The sequence below is a fragment of the Nerophis ophidion genome, linkage group LG26 (assembly GCF_033978795.1).
Source record: "Nerophis ophidion isolate RoL-2023_Sa linkage group LG26, RoL_Noph_v1.0, whole genome shotgun sequence".
Taxonomy (NCBI): Eukaryota; Metazoa; Chordata; class Actinopteri; order Syngnathiformes; family Syngnathidae; genus Nerophis; species Nerophis ophidion.
The window spans coordinates 30,477,729-30,500,264 of record NC_084636.1 but is presented as its reverse complement, the minus strand read 5'-3'; the positions used below and the strand labels follow the sequence as shown (position 1 = coordinate 30,500,264).

The 22,536-nt window shown below is 41.5% G+C and overlaps 1 protein-coding gene across 2 annotated transcripts in view; it reads left to right on the top strand.

Moving 5' to 3' along the window:
- Positions 1-22,536, top strand: part of LOC133543930 (zinc finger protein 771-like) — a 36,343-nt gene that overhangs the window by 1,464 nt on the left and 12,343 nt on the right. Inside the window, exons 3-4 of one of the 2 annotated variants that reach the window (XM_061888853.1) lie at positions 4,464-4,550; positions 13,538-13,903. In XM_061888853.1, coding sequence (XP_061744837.1) covers positions 4,464-4,550; positions 13,538-13,903 — 453 coding nt within the window. The remainder of the gene's footprint in view (positions 1-4,463; positions 4,551-13,537; positions 13,904-22,536) is intronic. The other variant, XM_061888854.1, reaches the window with a different exon arrangement.

Sequence of the window (22,536 nt, the reverse complement as noted above, 5' to 3'; positions counted from 1 at the left end):
CAAATGCAGAGGAAAAAACTGGAACATAGTCAAACTGTCAGAGGCAAGCCTGACAGGGTGTACACCGCCTTCCGCCCGATTGTAGCTGAGATATGTTCCAGCGCCACCAGCGAACCCAAAGGGAATAAGCGGTAGAAATGGATGGATGGATGTCGGGAAGATGGTTTGTTTAGATAGATAGATAGATAGTCCAGGTTTGTTTACATCGGTGTTTTCCAACCACTGTGCCACGGCACACTAGTGTCCCGTGAGATATTGTTTGGTGTGCCATGGGAAATTATGTAATTTCACCTAATTGGGTTAAAAAATATTTTTTTCAAACCAGTAATTATTGTCTGTGTTGTCAAGAGCTCTGTACAGTAACTGTGTAGTACACTTCCATATCAGTAGGTGGCAGCAGGTAGTTAATTGCTTTGTAGGTGTCGGGAACATCTGCGATGAGGTTGCGATTTGTCCAGGGTGTGTCACAGTTAGATGGTGACGAACCCCAAGATGCAGAGACGGAGGTAGGCATTGTATAAGGAAACATGGTTTTAATATAAAATACTAGAACAAAACCAAACAAAGAGTACAAACAAAAAGCACGCACGTGGGCGGATAACAAACTAAGAGAGCTAGCATGGGAGCTAGAAAACAAAAAGGAACTTTAGCATGGAAAACAGAAAGAAGCAGGGAACAAAAGACAGTATTAGTTGGTGACGAACCCCAAAATGCAGAGACGGAGGCAGGCATTGAATAAGGAAACATGGTTTTAATATAAAATACTAGAACAAAACCAAACAAAGGGTACAAACAAAAAGCACGCACGTGGGCGGATAACAAACTGAGAGAGCTAGCGTGGGAGCTAGAAAACAAAAAGGAACTCCAGCATGGAAAACAGAAGTCGTACTTGTGCTTAGAAAACAAATTGGAAGCAGGGAGCAAAAGACAGTATTAGTTGGTGAAGAACCCCAAGATGCAGAGACGGAGGCAGGCATTGAATAAGGAAACATGGTTTTAATATAAAATACTAGAACAAAACCAAACAAAGGGTACAAACAAAAAGCACGCACGTGGGCGGATAACAAACTGAGAGAGTTAGCATGGGAGCTAGAAAACAAAAAGGAACTTTAGCATGGAAAACAGAAGGAAGCAGGGAACAAAAGACAGTATTAGTTGGTGACGAACCCCAAAATGCAGAGACGGAGGCGGGCATTGAATAAGGAAACATGGTTTTAATATAAAATACTAGAACAAAACCAAACAAATGGTAAAAACAAAAAGCACGCACGCGGGCGCATAACAAACTAAGAGAGCTAGCAGGGGAGCTAGAAAACAAAAAGGAACTTTAGCGTGGAAAACAGAAGTCGTACTTGTGCTTAGAAAACAAACTGGAAGCAGGGAACAAAAGACAGTAAGCTAAAAACAGCTATCAAACATAGCTTACCGCAACGCTGCATTGACACGACAAGATACGACACGACAGGTAGCAATGACAAGTGCGACATGCAATACAATAAATAATCCAGCAGTGACTGGATGGGAAGATGTGTCTAAATAGGAGCGGACTGATTGACACCAGGTGTGGCCAGGTGCCAATCAGCCGCAGCTGAGGGGGAACACTGCACTCAGAGAGAAAGACAGGAAATCAACAAAATAAGAGCGCTGACAGGGAACACTACACACAAAGGAAACAAAGACAAATGCAGAGGAAAAAACTGGAACATAGTCAAACCGTCAGAGGCAAGCCTGACAGGGTGTACACCGCCTTCCGCCCGATTGTAGCTGAGATATGTTCCAGCGCCACCAGCGAACCCAAAGGGAATAAGTGGTAGAAATGGATGGATGGATGGATGGATGGATGGATATTGGGAAGATCGTTTGTTTAGATAGATAGATAGATAGTCCAGGTTTGTTTACATCTGTGTTTTCCAACCACTGTGCCGCGGCACGCTAGTGTCCCGTGAGATATTGTTTGGTGTGCCGTGGAAAATTATGTAATTTCACCTAATTGGGTTAAAAAATATTTTTTTCAAACCAGTAATTATTGTCTGTGTTGTCAAGAGCTCTGTACAGTAACTGTGTAGTACACTTCCATATCAGTAGCTGGCAGCAGGTAGTTAATTGCTTTGTAGATGTCGGGAACATCTGCGATGAGGTTGCGATTTGTCCAGGGTGTGTCACAGTTAGATGGTGACGAACCCCAAGATGCAGAGACGGAGGTAGGCATTGTATAAGGAAACATGGTTTTAATATAAAATACTAGAACAAAACCAAACAAAGAGTACAAACAAAAAGCACGCACGTGGGCGGATAACAAACTAAGAGAGCTAGCATGGGAGCTAGAAAACAAAAAGGAACTTTAGCATGGAAAACAGAAGGAAGCAGGGAACAAAAGACAGTATTAGTTGGTGACGAACCCCAAGATGCAGAGATGGAGTCAGGCATTGAATAAGGAAACATGGTTTTAATATAAAATACTAGAACAAAACCAAACAAAGGGTACAAACAAAAAGCACGCACGTGGGCGGATAACAAACTAAGAGAGCTAGCATGGGAGCTAGAAAACAAAAAGGAACTTTAGCATGGAAAACAGAAGTCGTACTTGTGCTTATAAAACAAATTGGAAGCAGGGAACAAAAGACAGTATTAGTTGGTGACGAACCCCAAGATGCAGAGACGGAGGCAGGCATTGAATAAGGAAACATGGTTTTAATATAAAATACTAGAACAAAACCAAACAAAGGGTACAAACAAAAAGCACGCACGTGGGCGGATAACAAACTAAGAGAGCTAGCATGGGAGCTAGAAAACAAAAAGGAACTTTAGCATGGAAAACAGAAGGAAGCAGGGAACAAAAGACAGTATTAGTTGGTGACGAACCCCAAGATGCAGAGACGGAGGCAGGCATTGAATAAGGAAACATGGTTTTAATATAAAATACTAGAACAAAACCAAACAAAGGGTACAAACAAAAAGCACGCACGTGGGCGGATAACAAACTGAGAGAGCTAGCAGGGGAGCTAGAAAACAAAAAGGAACTTTAGCATGGAAAACAGAAGGAAGCAGGGAACAAAAGACAGTATCAGTTGGTGACGAACCCCAAAATGCAGAGACGGAGGCAGGCATTGAATAAGGAAACATGGTTTTAATATAAAATACTAGAACAAAACCAAACAAATGGTACAAACAAAAAGCACGCCCGTGGGCGGATAACAAACTGAGAGAGCTAGCAGGGGAGCTAGAAAACAAAAAGGAACTTTAGCGTGGAAAACAGAAGTCGTACTTGTGCTTGGAAAACAAATTGGAAGCAGGGAACAAAAGACAGTAAGCTAAAAACAGCTATCAAACATAGCTTACCGCAACGCTGCATTGACACGACAAGATACGACACGACAGGTAGCAATGACAAGTGCGACATGCAATACAATGAATAATCCAGCAGTGACTGGATGGGAAGATGGGTCTAAATAGGAGCGGACTGATTGACACCAGGTGTGGCCAGGTGCCAATCAGCCGCAGCTGAGGGGGAACACAGCACTCAGGGAGAAAAACAGGAAATCAACAAAATAAGAGCGCTGACAGGAAACACTCCACACAGAGGAAACAAGGACAAATGCAGAGGAAAAAAACTAGGACATAGTCAAACTGTCAGAGGCAAGCCTGACAGGGTGTACACCGCCTTCCGCCCGATTGTAGCTGAGATACGCTCCAGCGCCCCCCGCGAACCCAAAGGGAATAAGCGGTAGAAAATGGATGGATGGATGTCGGGAACATGGTTTGTTTATATAGAGAGATAGATAGTGCTTTATTGATTCCTTCAGGAGATTTCCCTCAGGAAAAAAAAAAAAAAAAAATCACATTTCAATATGCAGACGACAGCAGGAGGCAGCGTGCAGGTAAAAAGGTATCTAATGCTTAAACCAATAAATCAACAAAAGGCATTAAAGGCCTACTGTAACCCACTACTACCGACCACGCAGTCTGACAGTTTATATATCAATGATGAAATATTAACATGGCAACACATGCCAATACGGCCTTTTTAGTTTACTAAATGACAATTTTAAATTTCCCGCAAGGTATCCTGTTGAATACGTCGCGGAATGATGACGCGTGCTTGTGACGTTATTGGTTGTAGCGGACATTTAATTCCACGGCTAAAAGTCGTCCGATTTAATTGCATAATTACACAGTATTTTGGACCTCCGTGTTGCTGAATCTTTTCCAATTTGTTCAATTAATAACGGAGACTACAAATGAGAAAGATGTTGGTGGAAAGCGGTGTATTGCAGCCGGCTGTAGCAACACAAACACAGCCGGTGTTTCTTTGCTTGTTGTGACGCTTTAATACGGAACAGAGCGGTCAAGCGAACATGTTTCTCTACCACATGTCAGCCGGCAGGTTTCACAGTGAAAAAATTGTGGTAAAAAGTCGTCTCTTACAGTAAACATGAGCAGAGCTTGTGTTGTTCCTCCTGCAGCTGTCAAAGAGGCAGCTGCGACTTTCTTGGCTCCTCCATGGCTTCCATCAGAGACACTGGCGGTCACCACACCCCTCCGACTTTCAGGTATGACTATATAATCTCACTAAAACACTAGTAACACAATAGGCAGAAAAGGAATTTTCCATAAATATCCTAGTGAATGTGTTTAATAACATCTGAATCATTTGACAACCAAACAATTCAACAAGGCGACACGGTAAAAAATCTGGGTATTATCTTCGACCCAACTCTCTCCTTTGAGTCACACATTAAAAGCGTTACTAAAACGGCCTTCTTTCATCTCCGCAATATCGCTAAAATTCGCTCCATTTTGTCCTCTAAAGACGCCGAGATCATTATCCATGCGTTTGATACGTCTCGCCTCGATTACTGTAACGTATTATTTTCGGGTCTCCCCATGTCTAGCATTAAAAGATTACAGTTGGTACAAAATGCGGCTGCTAGACTTTTGACAAGAACAAGAAAGTTTGATCACATTACGCCTGTACTGGCTCACCTGCACTGGCTTCCTGTGCACTTAAGATGTGACTTTAAGGTTTTACTACTTACGTATAAAATACTACACGGTCTAGCTCCATCCTATCTTGCAGATTGTATTGAACCATATGTCCCGGCAAGAAATCTGCCTTCAAAGGACTCCGGCTTATTAGTGATTCCCAAAGCCCCAAAAAAGTCTGCGGGCTATAGAGCGTTTTCTGTTCGGGCTCCAGTACTCTGGAATGCCCTCCCGGTAACAGTTCGAGATGCCACATCAGTAGAAGCATTTAAGTCTCACCTTAAAACTCATTTGTATACTCTAGCCTTTAAATAGACTCCCTTTTTAGACCAGTTGATCTGCCGTTTCTTTTCTTTTTCTTCTATGTCCCACTCTCCTTTGTGGAGGGAGTCCGGTCCGATCCGGTGGCCATGTACTGCTTGCCTGTGTATCGGCTGGGGACATCTCTGCGCTGCTGATCCGCCTCCGCTTGGGATGGTTTCCTGCTGGCTCCGCTGTGAACGGGACTCTAGCTGCTGTGTTGGATCCGCTTTGGACTGGACTCTCGCGACTGTGTTGGATCCATTATGGATTGAACTTTCACAGTAACATGTTAGACCCGCTCGACATCCATTGCTTTCCTCCTCTCCAAGGTTCTCATAGTCATCATTGTCACCGACGTCCCACTGGGTGTGAGTTTTCCTTGCCCTTATGTGGGCCTACCGAGGATGTCGTAGTGGTTTGTGCAGCCCTTTGAGACACTAGTGATTTAGGGCTATATAAGTAAACATTGATTGATTGATTGATTGATTGAATCGATCCCACTGCCCTCGTCTTTTTTTATTTATTTATTTTTTTTTTCCTCCAGTTCTTCACTCTCACTATCCTCATCTACGAATCTTTCATCTTCGCTCAAATTAACGGAGAAATTGTCGCTTTCTCGTTCCGAATCGCTCTAGCTGCTTAGGGCCATGATTGTAAACGATGTGAGGATGTGAGGAGCTCTACAACCAGTGACGTCACGCGCACATCATCGGCTTTTTTATTAGCGACTAGGGCTGGGCGATATATCGATATATACGATATATCGCAGGTTTGTCTCTGTGCGATATAGAAAATGACTATATGGTAATATTCGATTATATGTTCTCACACCGTTGCTGTAGGCTGCGTGCATTACATTACTGGCGTGTCTCACTCCTTCTCGTCTGTCCTACTCACAGAGTAAAATAAGCCCGCCTTCTTACATGCGTCACATACTGTCGCGCATGTAGCGTCACACGCTCTCGCCGAGAGCTAACGTTAGCTGAGGCAGGTCGAGTTGCTTTTAGCCGCAGGCTTTACAAAACAGGCGTTTCTCTCTCACTCCTCGTCTCCCTTTCCGACAGATACGGAAAACGTCACATACTCTCGCGAGTCTAGCGGCATAGCTATCGCCGATCAGAGAGAGAGAGATGGTGCGAAACTTATCCCAAATGGAGGAAGAACAATAAATGCCCAACATAAAGAGCAGGGGGTCTATCATCTGGCGGTGGTTTAGCTTCAAGTGGGAAGATATTCAGCAGACAACAGCAATGTGATGTTCAATGTATTGACTATGATGATTAACCTGTGTGATGACTGTATTATGCTGATTGTATATATTTGCTCCATGAATTGATTAACGTGGAAAAACTTATTCGGGTGTTACCATTTAGTGGTCAATTGTACGGAATATATACTGTACTGACCGGGATCTTCAGCTCTCGCTGGATCGGTTCGCAGCCGAGTGTGAAGCGACCGGAATGAGGATCAGCACCTCCAAGTCCGAGTCCATGGTTCTCGCCCGGAAAAGGGTGGAGTGCCATCTCCGGGCTGGGGAGGAGATCCTGCCCCAAGTGGAGGAGTTCAAGTACCTAGGAGTCTTGTTCACGAGTGAGGGAAGAGTGGATCGTGAGATCGACAGGCGGATCGGTGCGGCGTCTTCAGTAATGCGGACGTTGTACCGATCCGTTGTGGTGAAGAAGGAGCTGAGCCGGAAGGCAAAGCTCTCAATTTACCGGTCGATCTACGTTCCCATCCTCACCTATGGTCATGAGCTTTGGGTCATGACCGAAAGGATAAGATCACGGGTACAAGCGGCCGAAATGAGTTTCCAGGTCTCTCCCTTAGAGATAGGGTGAGAAGCTCTGCCATCCGGGAGGAACTCAAAGTAAAGCCGCTGCTCCTTCACATCGAGAGGAGCCAGATGAGGTGGTTCGGGCATCTGGTCAGGATGCCACCCGAACGCCTCCCTAGGGAGGTGTTTAGGGCATGTCCAACCGGTAGGAGGCCACGGGGAAGACCCAGGACACGTTGGGAAGACTATGTCTCCCGGCTGGCCTGGGAACGCCTCGGGATCCCCCGGGAAGAGCTAGACGAAGTGGCTGGGGAGAGGGAAGTCTGGGTTTCCCTGCTTAGGCTGTTGCCCCGCGACCCGACCTCGGATAAGCGGAAGAAGATGGATGGATGGATGGAATTGATTAACGTGGACCCCGACTTAAACAAGTTGAAAAACTTATTCGGGTGTTACCATTTAGTGGTCAATTGTACGGAATATGCACTGTACTGTGCAATCTGCTGATAAAAGTATCAATCAATCAATCAATGCAAAGTATGGAGCAGAAGTGTTACTACAAAAAGGTAGCAACACTATTAATTTGTTTTTCATTTAAAAAGTCACCCGTGAGAGAATGAAATGTATTTAATTGACTTAGTTGTGATTTCACTCTCTGCATGAAAGTTTAAAACCATCAATCAATCAATGTTTATTTATATAGCCCCAAATCACAAATGTCTCAAAGGACTGCACAAATCATTACGACCACAACATCCTCGGAAGAACCCCCAAAAGGGCAAGGAAAACTCACACCCAGTGGGCAGGGAGAATTCACATCCAGTGGGACGCCAGTGACAATGCTGACTATGAGAAACCTTGGAGAGGACCTCAGATGTGGGCAACCCCCCCCCCCCCCCCCCCCCCCCTCTAGGGGACCGAAAGCAATGGATGTCGAGCGGGTCTAACATGATACTGTGAAAGTTCAATCCATAGTGGCTCCAACACAGCCGCGAGAGTTCAGTTCAAGCGGATCCAAGACAGCAGCGAGAGTCCCGTCCACAGGAGACCATCTCAAGCGGAGGCGGATCAGCAGCGTAGAGATGTCCCCAACCGATACAGGCGAGCAGTCCATCCTGGGTCCCGACGAGCGGTCCATCCATGGTCTCGACTCTGGACAGCCAGTACTTCATCCATGGTCATCGGACCGGACCCCCTCCACAAGGGAGGGGGGGATATAGGAGAAAGAAAAGAAGCGGCAGATCAACTGGTCTAAAAAGGAGGTCTATTTAAAGGCTAGAGTATACAGATGCGTTTTAAGGTGAGACTTAAATGCTTCTACTGAGGTAGCATCTCGAACTGTTACCGGGAGGGCATTCCAGAGTACTGGAGCCCGAACGGAAAACGCTCTATAGCCCGCAGACTCTTTTTGGGCTTTAGGAATCACTAATAAGCCGGAGTCTTATGCAGCTCATTTTTATTTTACATTTATTGCAACATTCTGTGTGACATCATGCACAAAAGTGCACTTTATTTGTTTCAAACTATTGTAATGGCGTTCTGTACAAAAAGTGCACTTTAATTTAGTGTTTGATGTGTCATCTTAATGACATCATGCACAAAAGTGCACTAACGGCTTGTTTTAAAATGTCTCCGACAATCTTGCACTTTCTGTTTTGAAATGACATGAATGTTTGTGCCGCTAATAACTGTTCAATAAATACGGTTTTGGTAAATTGAGTTAATTACATGAAAGTTTAAAATGAGCATATATTAATGCAGTATGAAGAAGAATGTTTTAATGTAGACACATAGAATCATCATACTGCTGTGATTATATACATCAAGTGTTCATTTAAGGCCAAGGCAAAATATTGAGATATATATCGTGTTCCTTGACATGGCCCAAAAATATCGAGATATTAATAAAAGGCCATATTGTCCAGCCCTACTATTTTACATTTTTAAGTGCCTATATAAAGCACATAGACATGCGTGTGCTGCTGCAAAACTCTTGTGCAATTATCAAACAAGATATAGTGACATGGTACATGTGCAATGAAGTGTGTATTGTCTTAAACATCAATGCACACTACAAGGAAGACACTACATTATGTTTTTTTTTAGTTGCTTCGTCACAACCGAATTCATCTACAAAAATGGAAGCGAGACACGTAAGTTAACTTCATGATTTGTTGTTAAACTAGGATTAAAAACGTAAGATAATGTCAAAGTTGTTCCATCAGGTGGAGGTTACACAGCGATTATATCCAAAACCGCTGTGTGTCATTTGCGCCGGCGGGAGTGTCTCAAAGCCCATTTTGTTTTTTGTTTTATTAATGTTGAGTGAAAAGAGCACCATGTTACAGTAATTTTTCTTATAGTTTGTTCAAAGTAGGGCTGGGCGATATATCGAATATACTCGATATATCGCAGGTTTGTCTCTGTGCGATATAGAAAATGACTATATCGTGATATTCGAGTAGACGCTTTCACGCAGTTGCTTATAGCTGCGGGCATTACACTACAGCAGGGGTGCCCATTACGTCGATCGCGAGCTACCAGTCGACCGCGGGGGTGTGTCAGTCGATCTCCAGCCAGGCTTTTAAAAAAAATAGACCAAAAATTAGTGATCATCAATCTTCACCAAGACGTCACTTAAATGACATTCACGGTACCGGAGGGTCTTGTGAGATGACGCTGGCTGCTGCAAGATCATTATTATGAAAATATGACCGAGAGGAAGGCGAGAAACACTTTTTATTTCAACAGACTCTCGCGCCGTACCTTCCGTCAAAACTCTAAAGGCCGACTGCACATTTCCTATCTTCACAATAAAAGCCCTGCTTCATGCTGCCTGCGCTAACTAAATACAGAGTCTCGGAAAACTGGCGTGCACAAGCGATCCCTCAGAAAGCTGGCGTGCACATCACTTGTGCACGCCAGCTTTCCGAGACTCTTATTTTGTTAGCGCAGGCAGCATGAAGCAGGGCTTTTATTGTGAAGATAGGAAATGTGCAGTCGGCCTTTAGAGTTTTGACGGAAGGGACGGCGCGAAAGTCTGTTGAAATAAAAAGTGTTTCTCGCCTTCCTCTCCGTCATTTTTTCATAATAATGAACTGGCAGCAGCCAGCGTCATCTCACAAGACCTTCGGGTGCCGTGAATGTCAATCAAGCAAGCTACGGAATTTGCCGCCAATGTTTTTCTTGTAAAGTGTATGGAAGCTGGATGAATCAGATGCCAAAAACCAACCACTTTCATGTGGTATTGTACAGAAAGGACAACTTTTTTTCTCCTCCATTTGAAAATGTGGGCGTTATCATCATTACTGTCTGATTCCAATCAATGCAAGTCATCAGAATCAGGTAATACACCAACTTATATTCTTGTCTTCGTGAAAGAAAGACATCTATATGTGTTACACATGCTTGTATTATCATTAAACACATTTAGCTTGTTTACAAAAATGTCTCTTTCATAAATAAATAAATATAAATGATATATATAAATGAGGTAGATCCCCTCTAGTTGGTCAATTGAAAAGTAGCTCGCCTGCAGAAAAAGTGTGGGCACCCCTGCACTACAAGCTCTTCTCACTCTTGTCTCCCCTTCTCACAGAGACTTAAAACAAGCGCACCTTCTTACATACCTCCCATACTGTCGCGTCATACGCCCTCGCTGAACAGACAGGTAGCAGCATGGATAACATTAGCTGTGATGCTAGCGGAGTGGTGCAAGTGGTATTACGAGAGAGAGAAGGTGCGAATCATGTAACAACTGAAGGAAGAATTCATTCCTAAGAAAAACAGCACGGGGTCCATCGTCTGGCTGTGGTTTGGCTTCAAGCGGGAAAATGTCGAACAAGTATGCGGCAAAATTGATTGATTGATTGATACTTTTATTAGTAGATTGCACAGTACAGTACATATTCCGTACAATTGACCACTAAATGGTAACACCCGAATAAGTTTTTCAACTTGTTTAAGTCGGGGTCCACGTTAATCAATTCATGGTACAAATATATACTATCAACATAATACAGTCATCACACAAGTTAATCATCATAGTATGTACTTTGAATTATTTACATTATTTACAATTCGGGGGGTGGGATGAGGAGCTTTGGTTGATATCAGAACTTCAGTCATCAACAATTGCATCAACAGAGAAATGTGGACATTGAAACAGTGTAGGTCTTATTTAGTAGGATATGTACAGCCAGCAGAGAACATAGTGAGTTCACATAGCATAAGAACAAGTATATACATTAGAAGTACATTTGAGTTGTTTATAATCCGGGGAGATGGGATGTGAATGGAGGAGGGTATTAGTAAAGTGTTGAAGTTGCCTGGAGGTGTTGTTTTAGAGCGGTTTTGAAGGAATATAGAGATGCACTTACTTTTATACCTGTTGGGAGTGCATTCCACATTGATGTGGCATAGAAAGAGAATGAGTTAAGACCTTTGTTAGATCGAAATCTGGGTTTAACGTGGTTTGTGGAGCTCCCCCTGGTGTTGTGGTTATGGCGGTCATTTACGTTAAGGAAGTAATTTGACATGTACTTCGGTATCAAGGAGGTTTAGCGGATTTTATAGACTAGGCTCAGTGCAAGTTGTTTTACTCTGCGTTGTTACAAAAAGTAACACCTACTGCTAATTTCTAGCACAATTTCAAAAGGCACCCGTTAGAGAATGAAAAGTGCTCCGCGTGTCAACATCTCCGTTCGCTGCCATACCCACAAAATGCCGAAGCAACCATTTCCAGATTAACACCATATGAAAAAATTAGTCACCAACAGAAGGGGATAATGCCCGCAGGAACCTACCACATAGTGAAGGACATACACTATTCGATTTACTATTATGCAGCTCATTTTCATTTTACATTTATTGCAATATTTTGTGTGACATCATGCACAAAAGTGCACTTTATTTGTTTCAAACTATTGTAATGGCGTTCTGTACAAAAAGTGCACTTTAATTTAGTGTTTGATGTGTCATCTTAATGACATCATGCACAAAAGTGCACTAACGGCTTGTTTTAAAATGTCTCTGACAATCTTGCACTTTCTGTTTTGAAATGACATGAATGTTTGTGCCGCTAATAACTGTTCAATAAATACGGTTTTGGTAAATTGAGTTAATCGCATGAAAGTTTAAAATGAGCATATATTAATGCAGTATGAACAAGAATGTTTTAATGTAGACACATAGAATCATCATACTGCTGTGATTATATGCATCAAATGTTAATTCAAGGCTAGGGCAAAATATCGAGATATATATAGTGTATCGCGACATGGCTTAAAAATATCGAGATATTAATAAAAGTCCATATCGCCCAGCCTTAGTTTAAGGCCAGCAAGGAAGTGTTGTTGAGCTTGGAAAAGACAGCGCATAACTGCGACGTCATCACTGTTGCGATCCGCTTCCCGGATCACATCTTTTGTCTGTTTTTTGAGTCCTTTTTGGTTCTTTGATTGTTTGGACTCTTCCGGTGCTAAGTTTGTATGTGCACTTCCTGTTTTTGTTACCCATCCATCCATCCATTTTCTACCGCTTATTCCCTTTTGGGGTCGCGGGGGGCGCTGGCGCCCATCTCAGCTACAATCGGGCGGAAGGCGGGGTACACCCTGGACAAGTCGCCATCTTATCGCAGGGCCAACACAGATAGACAGACAACATTCACGCTCACATTCACACACAAGGGCCAATTTAGTGTTGCCAATCAACCTATCCCCAGGTGCATGTCTTTGGAAGTGGGAGGAAGCCGGAGTACCCGGAGGGAACCCACGCATTCACGGGGAGAACATGCAAACTCCACACAGAAAGATCCCGAGCCTGGATTTGAACCCAGGACTGCAGGACCTTCGTATTGTAAGGCAGACGCACTAACCCCTCTGCCACCGTGAATGGTTCTTCATTTGTTCCACCTGCCATGCCTTTTGACGCACACCTGATGGCATTTGTTACTTTAGTATTTAAGCCTGCAATCTACCTCAGTTCGTCCTTGGTTCGTCACTTGCGATATCCAACACGCACGTTTTGGTTTCTGTAAGTCTTTGTATTTTTGCTAAGTCTTGGCTTCCGTGCATTCGGCACACGCATCTTGAACTCTTTGAACTCCATGCTAAATGTAGCATTAGCTCCCCGTGCATAGGCACGCACTTTTTCCGTTTGCACCAGTGTTCTTTTCTCTTTTGTATATTAAAATCAGCTCTTACCTGCAATCCTGCCTGTCGGGTCCCACTGCATCCTGGGGTGATCCCTTCGCGCATCATTATGCGTTCTAAACGTGACAATCACGAGTCTCCGTTTGTGCCGTGTTCGCACAGAGTTCTGGCCAGTGTTTGCAAAAGTCTGCGTTCTTAAAAACAAAAGTATGCGTCTGCGTGTGGACAAGAGGCCTAAACGCAGAGATAACTATGCGTTTATTAAGTATCTGTGTTCGTGTAGACGTGGCTTTAAATAACACCATTAGTGTTTTTTGTTGACTTGCAGAGAACCAGCAGGAGTCAGTGAAGAGAGAAGCAAAGATTTCCTTCGAGCAGCAGGAGTGGAGCTCGAACGTGTGGCAGGATGAGCCACCGCCCTCCTGCGTTAAAGAGGAAGAGGAGGAGCCATGGAAGCAGCTTCAAATACTGGAGGAGGCCAATGTCACTATGTTGACGTCTGCTGCCGTCTTTATGCGGAGTCAGGACGACAAAGACGACGAGGGTCACTCCCTTCATCTTCATCACAGTCAAAGTGAGGAGAACACAGGCGCCGAACCTCCAAATCATTGCATGACAACAGAAGGTGTTGGAGATGACACGTCAGAATCTTCTGAGACGGAACTGAGTGACGAGGACAAAGAACCTTTAGATGGTAATAAGGACTCTAAAAGTCACATGAGACATCACACTGACAAAAAAAACTTTGACTGCCTGGAATGTGGGAAATCATTTAAGGAAAGAGGAAGTCTGAATCGACACGTAAGAACGCACACTGGAGAGAAACCCTTTGTTTGCCCAGTTTGCGCTAAAAGATTCTCGACATCAGATCACATGAATAGACACATGATGATACACACAGGGCAGAATCCCTTTTCATGTTCCGTCTGTGCTAAACGATTCAAGAAGAAGTACGAAATGATGTTGCACATGAGAATGCACACCGATGAGAAACCTTTCACTTGTTCCGTTTGCAATAAGGGTTTCTCCAGAAAGCAGTATTTGACCACACACATAAGATCACATACGGAGGAGGAGCAGTTCACTTGCCCGCTTTGCCCTAAAAGATTTACTTGTAAAAATTATGTCATGATACACATGAGAACACACACTGGAGAGAAACCGTTCCGCTGCGACGTGTGCGAGAAAAGGTTCACGTATAAGTATCAGGTCAGCAGACACAAGTGTGCAACCGTATTGGAAGCTGCAGGGACTTGATGAAACTCAAACTAATTGTGCTTATATTGGTCATTTTATGTTTTTTCTACATTTAAAACATTTAATGGTAGTTCTTTAGCCAACATTTTGCAGTGATTACGTTTTACAGACAATCTTCAAACTACTTTCTGACAGTCTCTTCACTTCGCGCCATTCTGCGAACGGTCCTATTTACGTTCCTCCGAGTGGGACATAGAAGAAAAAGAAAAGAAGCGGCAGATCAACTGGTCTAAAAAGGAGGTCTATTTAAAGGCTAGAGTATACAGATGAGTTTTAAGGTGAGACTTAAATGCTTCTACTGAGGTAGGATCTCGAACTGTTACCGGGAGGGCATTCCAGAGTACTGGAGCCCGAACGGAAAACGCTCTATAGCCCGCAGACTTTTTTTGGGCTTTGGGAATCACTAATAAGCCGGAGTCCTTTGCACGCAGATTTCTTGCCGGGACATATGGTACAATACAATCGGCGAGATAGGATGGAGCTAGACCGTGTAGTATTTTATACGTAAGTAGTAAAACCTTAAAGTCACATCTTAAGTGCACAGGAAGCTAGTGCAGGTGAGCCAGTACAGGCGTAATGTGATCAAACTTTCTTGTTCTTGTCAAAAGTCTAGCAGCCGCATTTTGTACCAACTGCAATCTTTTAATGCTAGACATGGGGAGACCCGAAAATAATACGTTACAGTAGTCGAGGCGAGACGTAACAAACGCATGGATAATGATCTCAGCGTCTTTAGTGGACAGAATGGAGCGAATTTTAGCGATATTACGGAGATGAAAGAAGGCCGTTTTAGTAACGCTTTTAATGTGTGCCTCAAAGGAGAGAGTTGGGTCGAAGATAATACCCAGATTCTTTACCGTGTCGCCTTGTTTAATTGTTTGGTTGTCAAATGTTAGAGTTGTATTGTTAAATAGAGTTCGGTGTCTAGCAGGACCGATAATCAGCATTTCCGTTTTTTTGGCGTTGTTGCAAAAAGTTAGCGGACATTCATTGTTTAATTTCATTAAGACACGCCTGTCTTGGATCCGCTTTGAACTGAACTCTCCCGGCTGTGTTGGATCCACTATGGATTGAACTTTCACAGTATCATGTTAGACCCGCTTGACATCCATTGCTTTCGGTACCCTAGATGGGGGTTGCCCACATATGAGGTCCTCTCCAAGGTTCTCATAGTCATCATTGTCACTGGCGTCCCACTGGGTGTGAGTTTTCCTTGCCCTTATGTGGGTTCTTCCGAGGATGTCATAGTCGTAGTGGTTTGTGCAGTCCTTTGAGACATCTGTGATTTAGGACTATATAAATAAACATTGATTGATTGATTGATTGATTGAAAGGCACTATGGAACAAAACAAACTGAAAGAGCTAGCATGGAAGCTAGGGACATACACAAGGCAGGAATAGCGTGGAAGCTAACAAGTATACAAAAGTAAATACCACAATGGGGAAGGAAGGACGTCATCTGTAGCATGGGAGCAAATAAGAGTCCGAGAACGAATGGTAAATGAAGGCAGGTTAATAAAAGAAGACAACTAACAGAGGTGGGTAGAGTAGCCAGAAATTGTACTCAAGTAAGAGTACAGTTACTTTAGAGATTTATTACTCAAGTAAAAGTAAGGAGTAGTCACCCAAATATTTACTTGAGTAAAAGTAAAAAGTATGTTGTGAAAAAACTACTCAAGTACTGAGTAACTGATGAGTAACCTGATTACGGCAACAAATAATGCACAAAAACATACAAATGCAATGAACAAATTCAGAGCCAGGAATATCTCTTAAAGCAACTAAAACAATAATATATATTAAATAATAGTACATCAAAATAAAATTAAAAAATTGCATATTGAGCCACAATAACTTAACAGCACCTTAGCCTCAGTAGGCATTCATTGATTTGATTGATTAAAACTTGTATTAGTAGATTGCACAGTACAGTACATATTCCGTACAATTGACCACTAAATGGTAACACCCCAATAAGTTTTTCAACGTTTATCAATCACTTAATAAATGACCAAGTCGATGTGATCTACCTCATATATACATATAGATGTACATACACACACATATCATACATACACACACAAATCATACATACACACACAAATCATTTATATACACACATATAATACATACACACACAAATCATTTATATACACACACATATATATATATACATACATTTATATATACAGTATATCATTTATATTTATTTATTTTGCCGTTTTGGTTCACTTGTTGAAGGTGTTTTAATGAATATACATGCATGTTTAACATATAGATTCCTATCTTTCATGAAGACAAGAATATAAGTTGGTGTATTACCTGATTCTGATGACTTGCATTGATTGGAATCGGACGTCCACGTTTTCAAATGGAGGAGAAAAAAAGTTCCTCTTTTCTGTCTAATACCACATGAAAGTCGTTGGTTTTTGGCATCTTATTTGTCCAGCTTCCATATTCGTTTTCATACACTTTACAAGAAATACATTGGCGGCAAACTCCGTAGCTTTCTAGCTTGTTTGCGCTGGCTTTCGGAGACTCTTATTTTGTTAACGCAGGCGCGATGGAGTGGCGCTTTTATTGTGAAGACAGGAACTGTGCGATGAGTCTTTAGGCTTTTGACGGGAAGTACGGTTGAAATAAAAAGTGTCTCTTTTCCTTTACACTTTTGATTGATTGAAACTTTTATTAGTAGATTGCACAGTACAGTACATATTCCGTACAATTGACCACTAAATGGTAACACCCCAATAAGTTTTTCAACTTGTTTAAGTCGGGTTTTACGTATCACGGCCATGTGACCGCATGGCTCTGTTTGATTGGTCCAACGTCACCAGTGACTGCATGTGATTGGTGAAACGCAGGCATGTGTAAATTCTACTTTGAAGCTCTGTCATTAACCAAAACAAACATTTATAGATCGATAAAAAAAAGTAGCGAGTAGCGAGCTGAATGTAGATAAATGGAACGGAGTAAAAGTAGCGTTTCTTCTCTATAAATATGCTCAAGTAAAAGTAAAAGTATGTTGCATAAAAACTACCCGTAGAAGTACAATTTCTCCCAAAAGTTACTCAAGTAAATGTAACGGAGTAAATGTAGCGCGTTACTACCCACCTCTGACAACTAATCATAGGCAGGTGCGTTTTTTGATTGATTGATTGATACTTTTATTAGTAGATTGCACAGTTCAGTACATATTCCGTACAATTGACCACTAAATGGTAACACCCCAATAAGTTTTTCAACTTGTTTAAGTCGGGGTCCACGTTAATCAATTCATGGTAGATGGTGTGATCAGACGGAAGGCAGGTGACCCAAATGCGTCGCTAGGAAACGGAAACAAAACAGGAAGTGCCACCAGGAACCAAGGGACTCAAATAACAAAATGAGATATACAAACAGAACAAAAACAGAACATGACAGGATCCAAGTCCAGAGGTGGGTAGTAACGCGCTACATTTGCTCCGTTACATTTACTTGAGTAACTTTTGGGATAAATTGTACTTCTAAGAGTAGTTTTTATGCAACATACTTTTACTTTTACTTGAGTATATTTATAGAGAAGAAACGCTACTTTTACTCCGCTCCCTTTATCTGCAATCGGGTCGCTACTCGTTACTTTTTTTAATCGATCTGTTAATGCACGCTTTGTTTGTTTTGATTTTGTCAGACACGCATTCAAAGTCGGAACTGCGCATGCTTGCGTTTCACCAATCAAATGCAGTCACTGGTGACGTTGGACCAATCAAACAGAGCCAGGTGGTCACGTGACTGCCACACGTGGAACCCGCCATGTTCAAAAACGTATAGGGGTGTTACCATTTAGTGGTTAACTGTACGGAATATGTACTGTACTGTGCAATCTACTAATAAAAGTTTCAATCAATCAACCAATCAATCAAAAGTGTAAAGGAAAAAAGACACTTTTTATTTCAACCGTACTTCCCGTCAAAAGCCTAAAGACTGATCGCACAGTTCCTGTCTTCACAATAAAAGTGCCGCTCCATCGCGCCTGCGCTAACAAAATAAGAGTCTCCGAAAGCCAGAGCAAACAAGCTAGCAAACTACGGAGTTTGCCGCCAATGTATTTCTTGTAAAGTGTATAAAAACGAATATGAAAGCTGGACAAATAAGATGCCAAAAACCAACGACTTTCATGATGTATTAGACAGGAAGGAGGAACTTTTTTTCTCCATTTGAAAACCGGGACTTTATCAGCACTATACTGTCTGATTCCAATCAATGCAAGTCATCAGAATCAGGTAATACACCAACTTATATTTTTGTCTTCATTAAAGTTAGGAATCTATATGTTAAACATGCATGTATATTCATTAAAACACCTTTAACACGTGAACAAAAACGGCAAAATAAATAAATATAAATTATATATTGTATATATAAAGGTATGTATATATATATATGATATGTGTTTATGTATATGTGTATATATAAATATATATATATACATATATATATATATATATATGATATGTGTGTATGTATATATGAGGTAAATCACCTCGACTTGGTCATTTATTAAGTAATTGATTAACGTTGAAAAACTTATTGGGGTGTTACCATTTAGTGGTCAATTGTACAGAATATGTACTGTACTGTGCAATCTACTAATATAAGTTTCAATCAATCAATCAATCAATGCCTACTGAGCCTATGGTGCTGTTAAGTTATTGTGGCTAAATTTGCCTTAATTTTTTTTATTTTAATGTATTATTATTTAATATATAATATTGTTTTAGTTGCTTAAGAGATATTCCTGGCTCTGAAATTGCTCATTGCTATTTTTATGTTTTTGTGCATTATTTGTTGCCGTCATCACTAAACGAACAGGGTACTCGTCAGTTACTCAGTACTTGAGTAGTTTTTTCACAACATACTTTTTACTTTTACTCAAGTAAATATTTGGGTGACTACTTCTTACTTTTACTTGAGTAATGAATCTCTAAAGTAACTGTACTCTTACTTGAGTACCAATTCTGGCTACTCTACCCACCTCTGTCCAAGTCTTGGATCATGGCAGGTTCGGCACCTCCAATAAGGTTAAAAACCACTGGATTAGGACATACACATCTAAATAGTTCATTGAAATTGATAGGGAAACATAATACAGGGCTGTGTGACTATTGCCATCAAATAGAAAGTGTAGGACATTGTAGAAAATACAGTAGAGAAAGGGAAATACTGTAAAGTAAGTTAACAAAAAAGATGAGTTTAACAGTGGAAGATATTTTAGGTTTACACTCAGAACACATTGGTTATAAAGCATTATATACATATTTAAAAAAAAAACACTGGGCTAAATAAAAGAATATATATTAGGGATCACCTCGGTTCACACTCCATTTCAGTAGATGGCGGTAATGCACATCAGAATGTTGCTTGCCAACCGCCATTAAACAAAAGAAGAAGAAAAAGAATGCTCGTTGCAGTGAGAAACCAGCGAAGAAGAAAAGCCGGACGTTAGCAACACGCAGGTTTTTGTTTTTAAAACAAACAAAAAAAAATGTGTCAGATGAAAAAGCTGAGAATGTTGATGGAGCAGCGACTACATTCTGTGGTGGAAGAAATATTTGGGCTGTTTGAAAGAACCATAGCAGCGTACGAGGAGGAACTTTCTCGAACGAAAGAGGAAAACGAGCGACAACAAGAACTACTGGATGCTGTTTTCAAACCTCAAGTTGTGCTACAAAGAGCAGGTTTGTTTACATCTTTTTACCTTTTAATGTAAATTAAAATACGGACAGTGAATTAATATCTTGCAATTTTTTTTTTGTAAATTATTATCATTAGAAAATGTCTCCAGTTGGTTGTACTACAACTCTTATTTTGAAAAAAAATGCTATTTTGCTGATTTCTAAGAAATATGTGTCGGTAATAATTTGTATAACAACTTCAACAAATACCTACGATTGAACATCATACCAACTCAAGAACGAATGGAACATATATGGTCGTCATTCTGCTAGTTTGTTATAGTCCAGGTATCTTATTTTGAAAATACAATGTTTTGCTGTATTTTGAGTACTTGTAGCTACTCATTTTCTGTGATGAGATGGTGACTTGTCCAGGGTGTACGCCGCCTTCTGCCCGAATGCAGCTGAGATAGGCTCCAGCGACCCCTAAAGGGACAAGCGGTAGAAAATGGATAGGTGGATGGATTTTTAATAACGTCATGATTATACTTCATAACAACAATTCAAATAACACTAGTTGGTTGTACCGCACATTATTTTGAGAAAAAAACTAAACATTAAAGGCCTACTGAAATGAGATTTTCTTATTTAAACGGGGATAGCAGGTCCATTCTATGTGTCATACTTGATAATTTCGCGATATTGCCATATTTTTGCTGAAAGTATTTAGTAGAGAACATCGACGATAAAGTTCGCAACTTTTGGTCGCTAATGAAAAAGCCTTGCCTGTACGGGAAGTAGCAGACGATGTGCACATGACGTCACGGGTTGTGGAGCTCCTCACATCCTCACATTGTTTATAATCATAGCCACCAGCAGCAAGAGCGATTCGGACCGAGAAAGCGACGATTTCCCCATTAATTTGAGCGAAGGTGAACGATTCGTGGATGAGGAAAGTTAGAGTGAAGCACTAGGAAAAAAAAAAAGGCAACGGCAGATGTTATTAGACACATTTACTAGGATAATTCAGGAAAATCCCTTATCTGCTTATCGTGTTACTAGTGTTTTAGTGAGATTATAATGTCATACCTGAAAGTCGGAGGGGGTGTGGTGACCGCCAGTGTCTCTGATGGAAGCCATGGAGGAGCCAAGAAAGTCGCAGCTGCCTCTTTGACAGCTGCAGGAGGACGCAAGCTCCGCTCATGTCTCCAGTAAGAGCCGACTTATTACCACAATTTTCTCACCGAAACCTGCCGGTTGACATGTGGTAGAGAAACATGTTTGCTTGACTGCTCTGTTTCATATTAAAGCTTCACAACAAACTTCAAACACCGGCTGTGTTTTGGTTGCTAAAGGCAGCTGCAACCCACCGCTTTCCACCAACAGCATTCTTCTTTATAGTCTCCATTATTAATTATAGAAATTGCAAAAGATTCAGCAACACAGATGTCCAAATTACTGTGTAATTATGCGATTAAAGCAGACGACTTTTAGCCGTGAGTGGTGCTGGGACAAAATGTCCGCTCCAACCAATAACGTCACATGCACGCGTCAACATAAGCGTCATCATTCCGCGACGTTTTCAACAGGACACATGGCGGGAAATTTAAAATTGCAATTTAGTCAACTAAACTGGCCGTATTGGCATGTGTTGCAATGTTAATATTTCATCATTGATATATAAACTATCAGACTGCGTGGTGGGTTTCAGTAGGCCTTTAAACATTTGTTTAAAAATATATTGGTCACTCATTTTTAAAACCTACATTACTAAAGTTAAGTTAAAGTTAAAAGTTAAAATACCAAAGATTGTCACACACACACTAGGTGCGGTGAAATTTATCATCTGCATTTGACCCATCCCCTTGATCACCTGCTGGGAAGCGAGGGGAGCAGTGGGCAGCAGCGGTGCCGCGCCCGGGAGTCATTTATGGTGATTTAACCCCCAATTCCAACCCTTGATGCTGAGTTTCAACCAGGGAATGGGTCCCATTTTTATAGTCTTTGGTATGACTCGGCCGGGGTTTGAACTCACAACCTACCAATCTCAGGGTGGACACTCTAACCCAGGGGTGCCCACACTTTTTCTGCAGGCGAGCTACTTTTCAGTTGACCGACTCAAGGGGATCTACCTCATTTATATATATCATTTATATTTATTCATTTATGAAAGAGACATTTTTGTAAACAAGTTAAATGTGTTTAATGATAATACAAGCATGTGTAACACATATAGATGTCTTTCTTTCACAAAGACAAGAATATAAGTTGGTGTATTACCTGATTCTGATGACTTGCATTGATTGGAATCAGACAGTAATGATGATAACGCCCACATTTTCAAATGGAGGAGAAAAAAAGTTGTCCTTTCTGTACAATACCACATGAAAGTGGTTGGTTTTTGGCATCTAATTC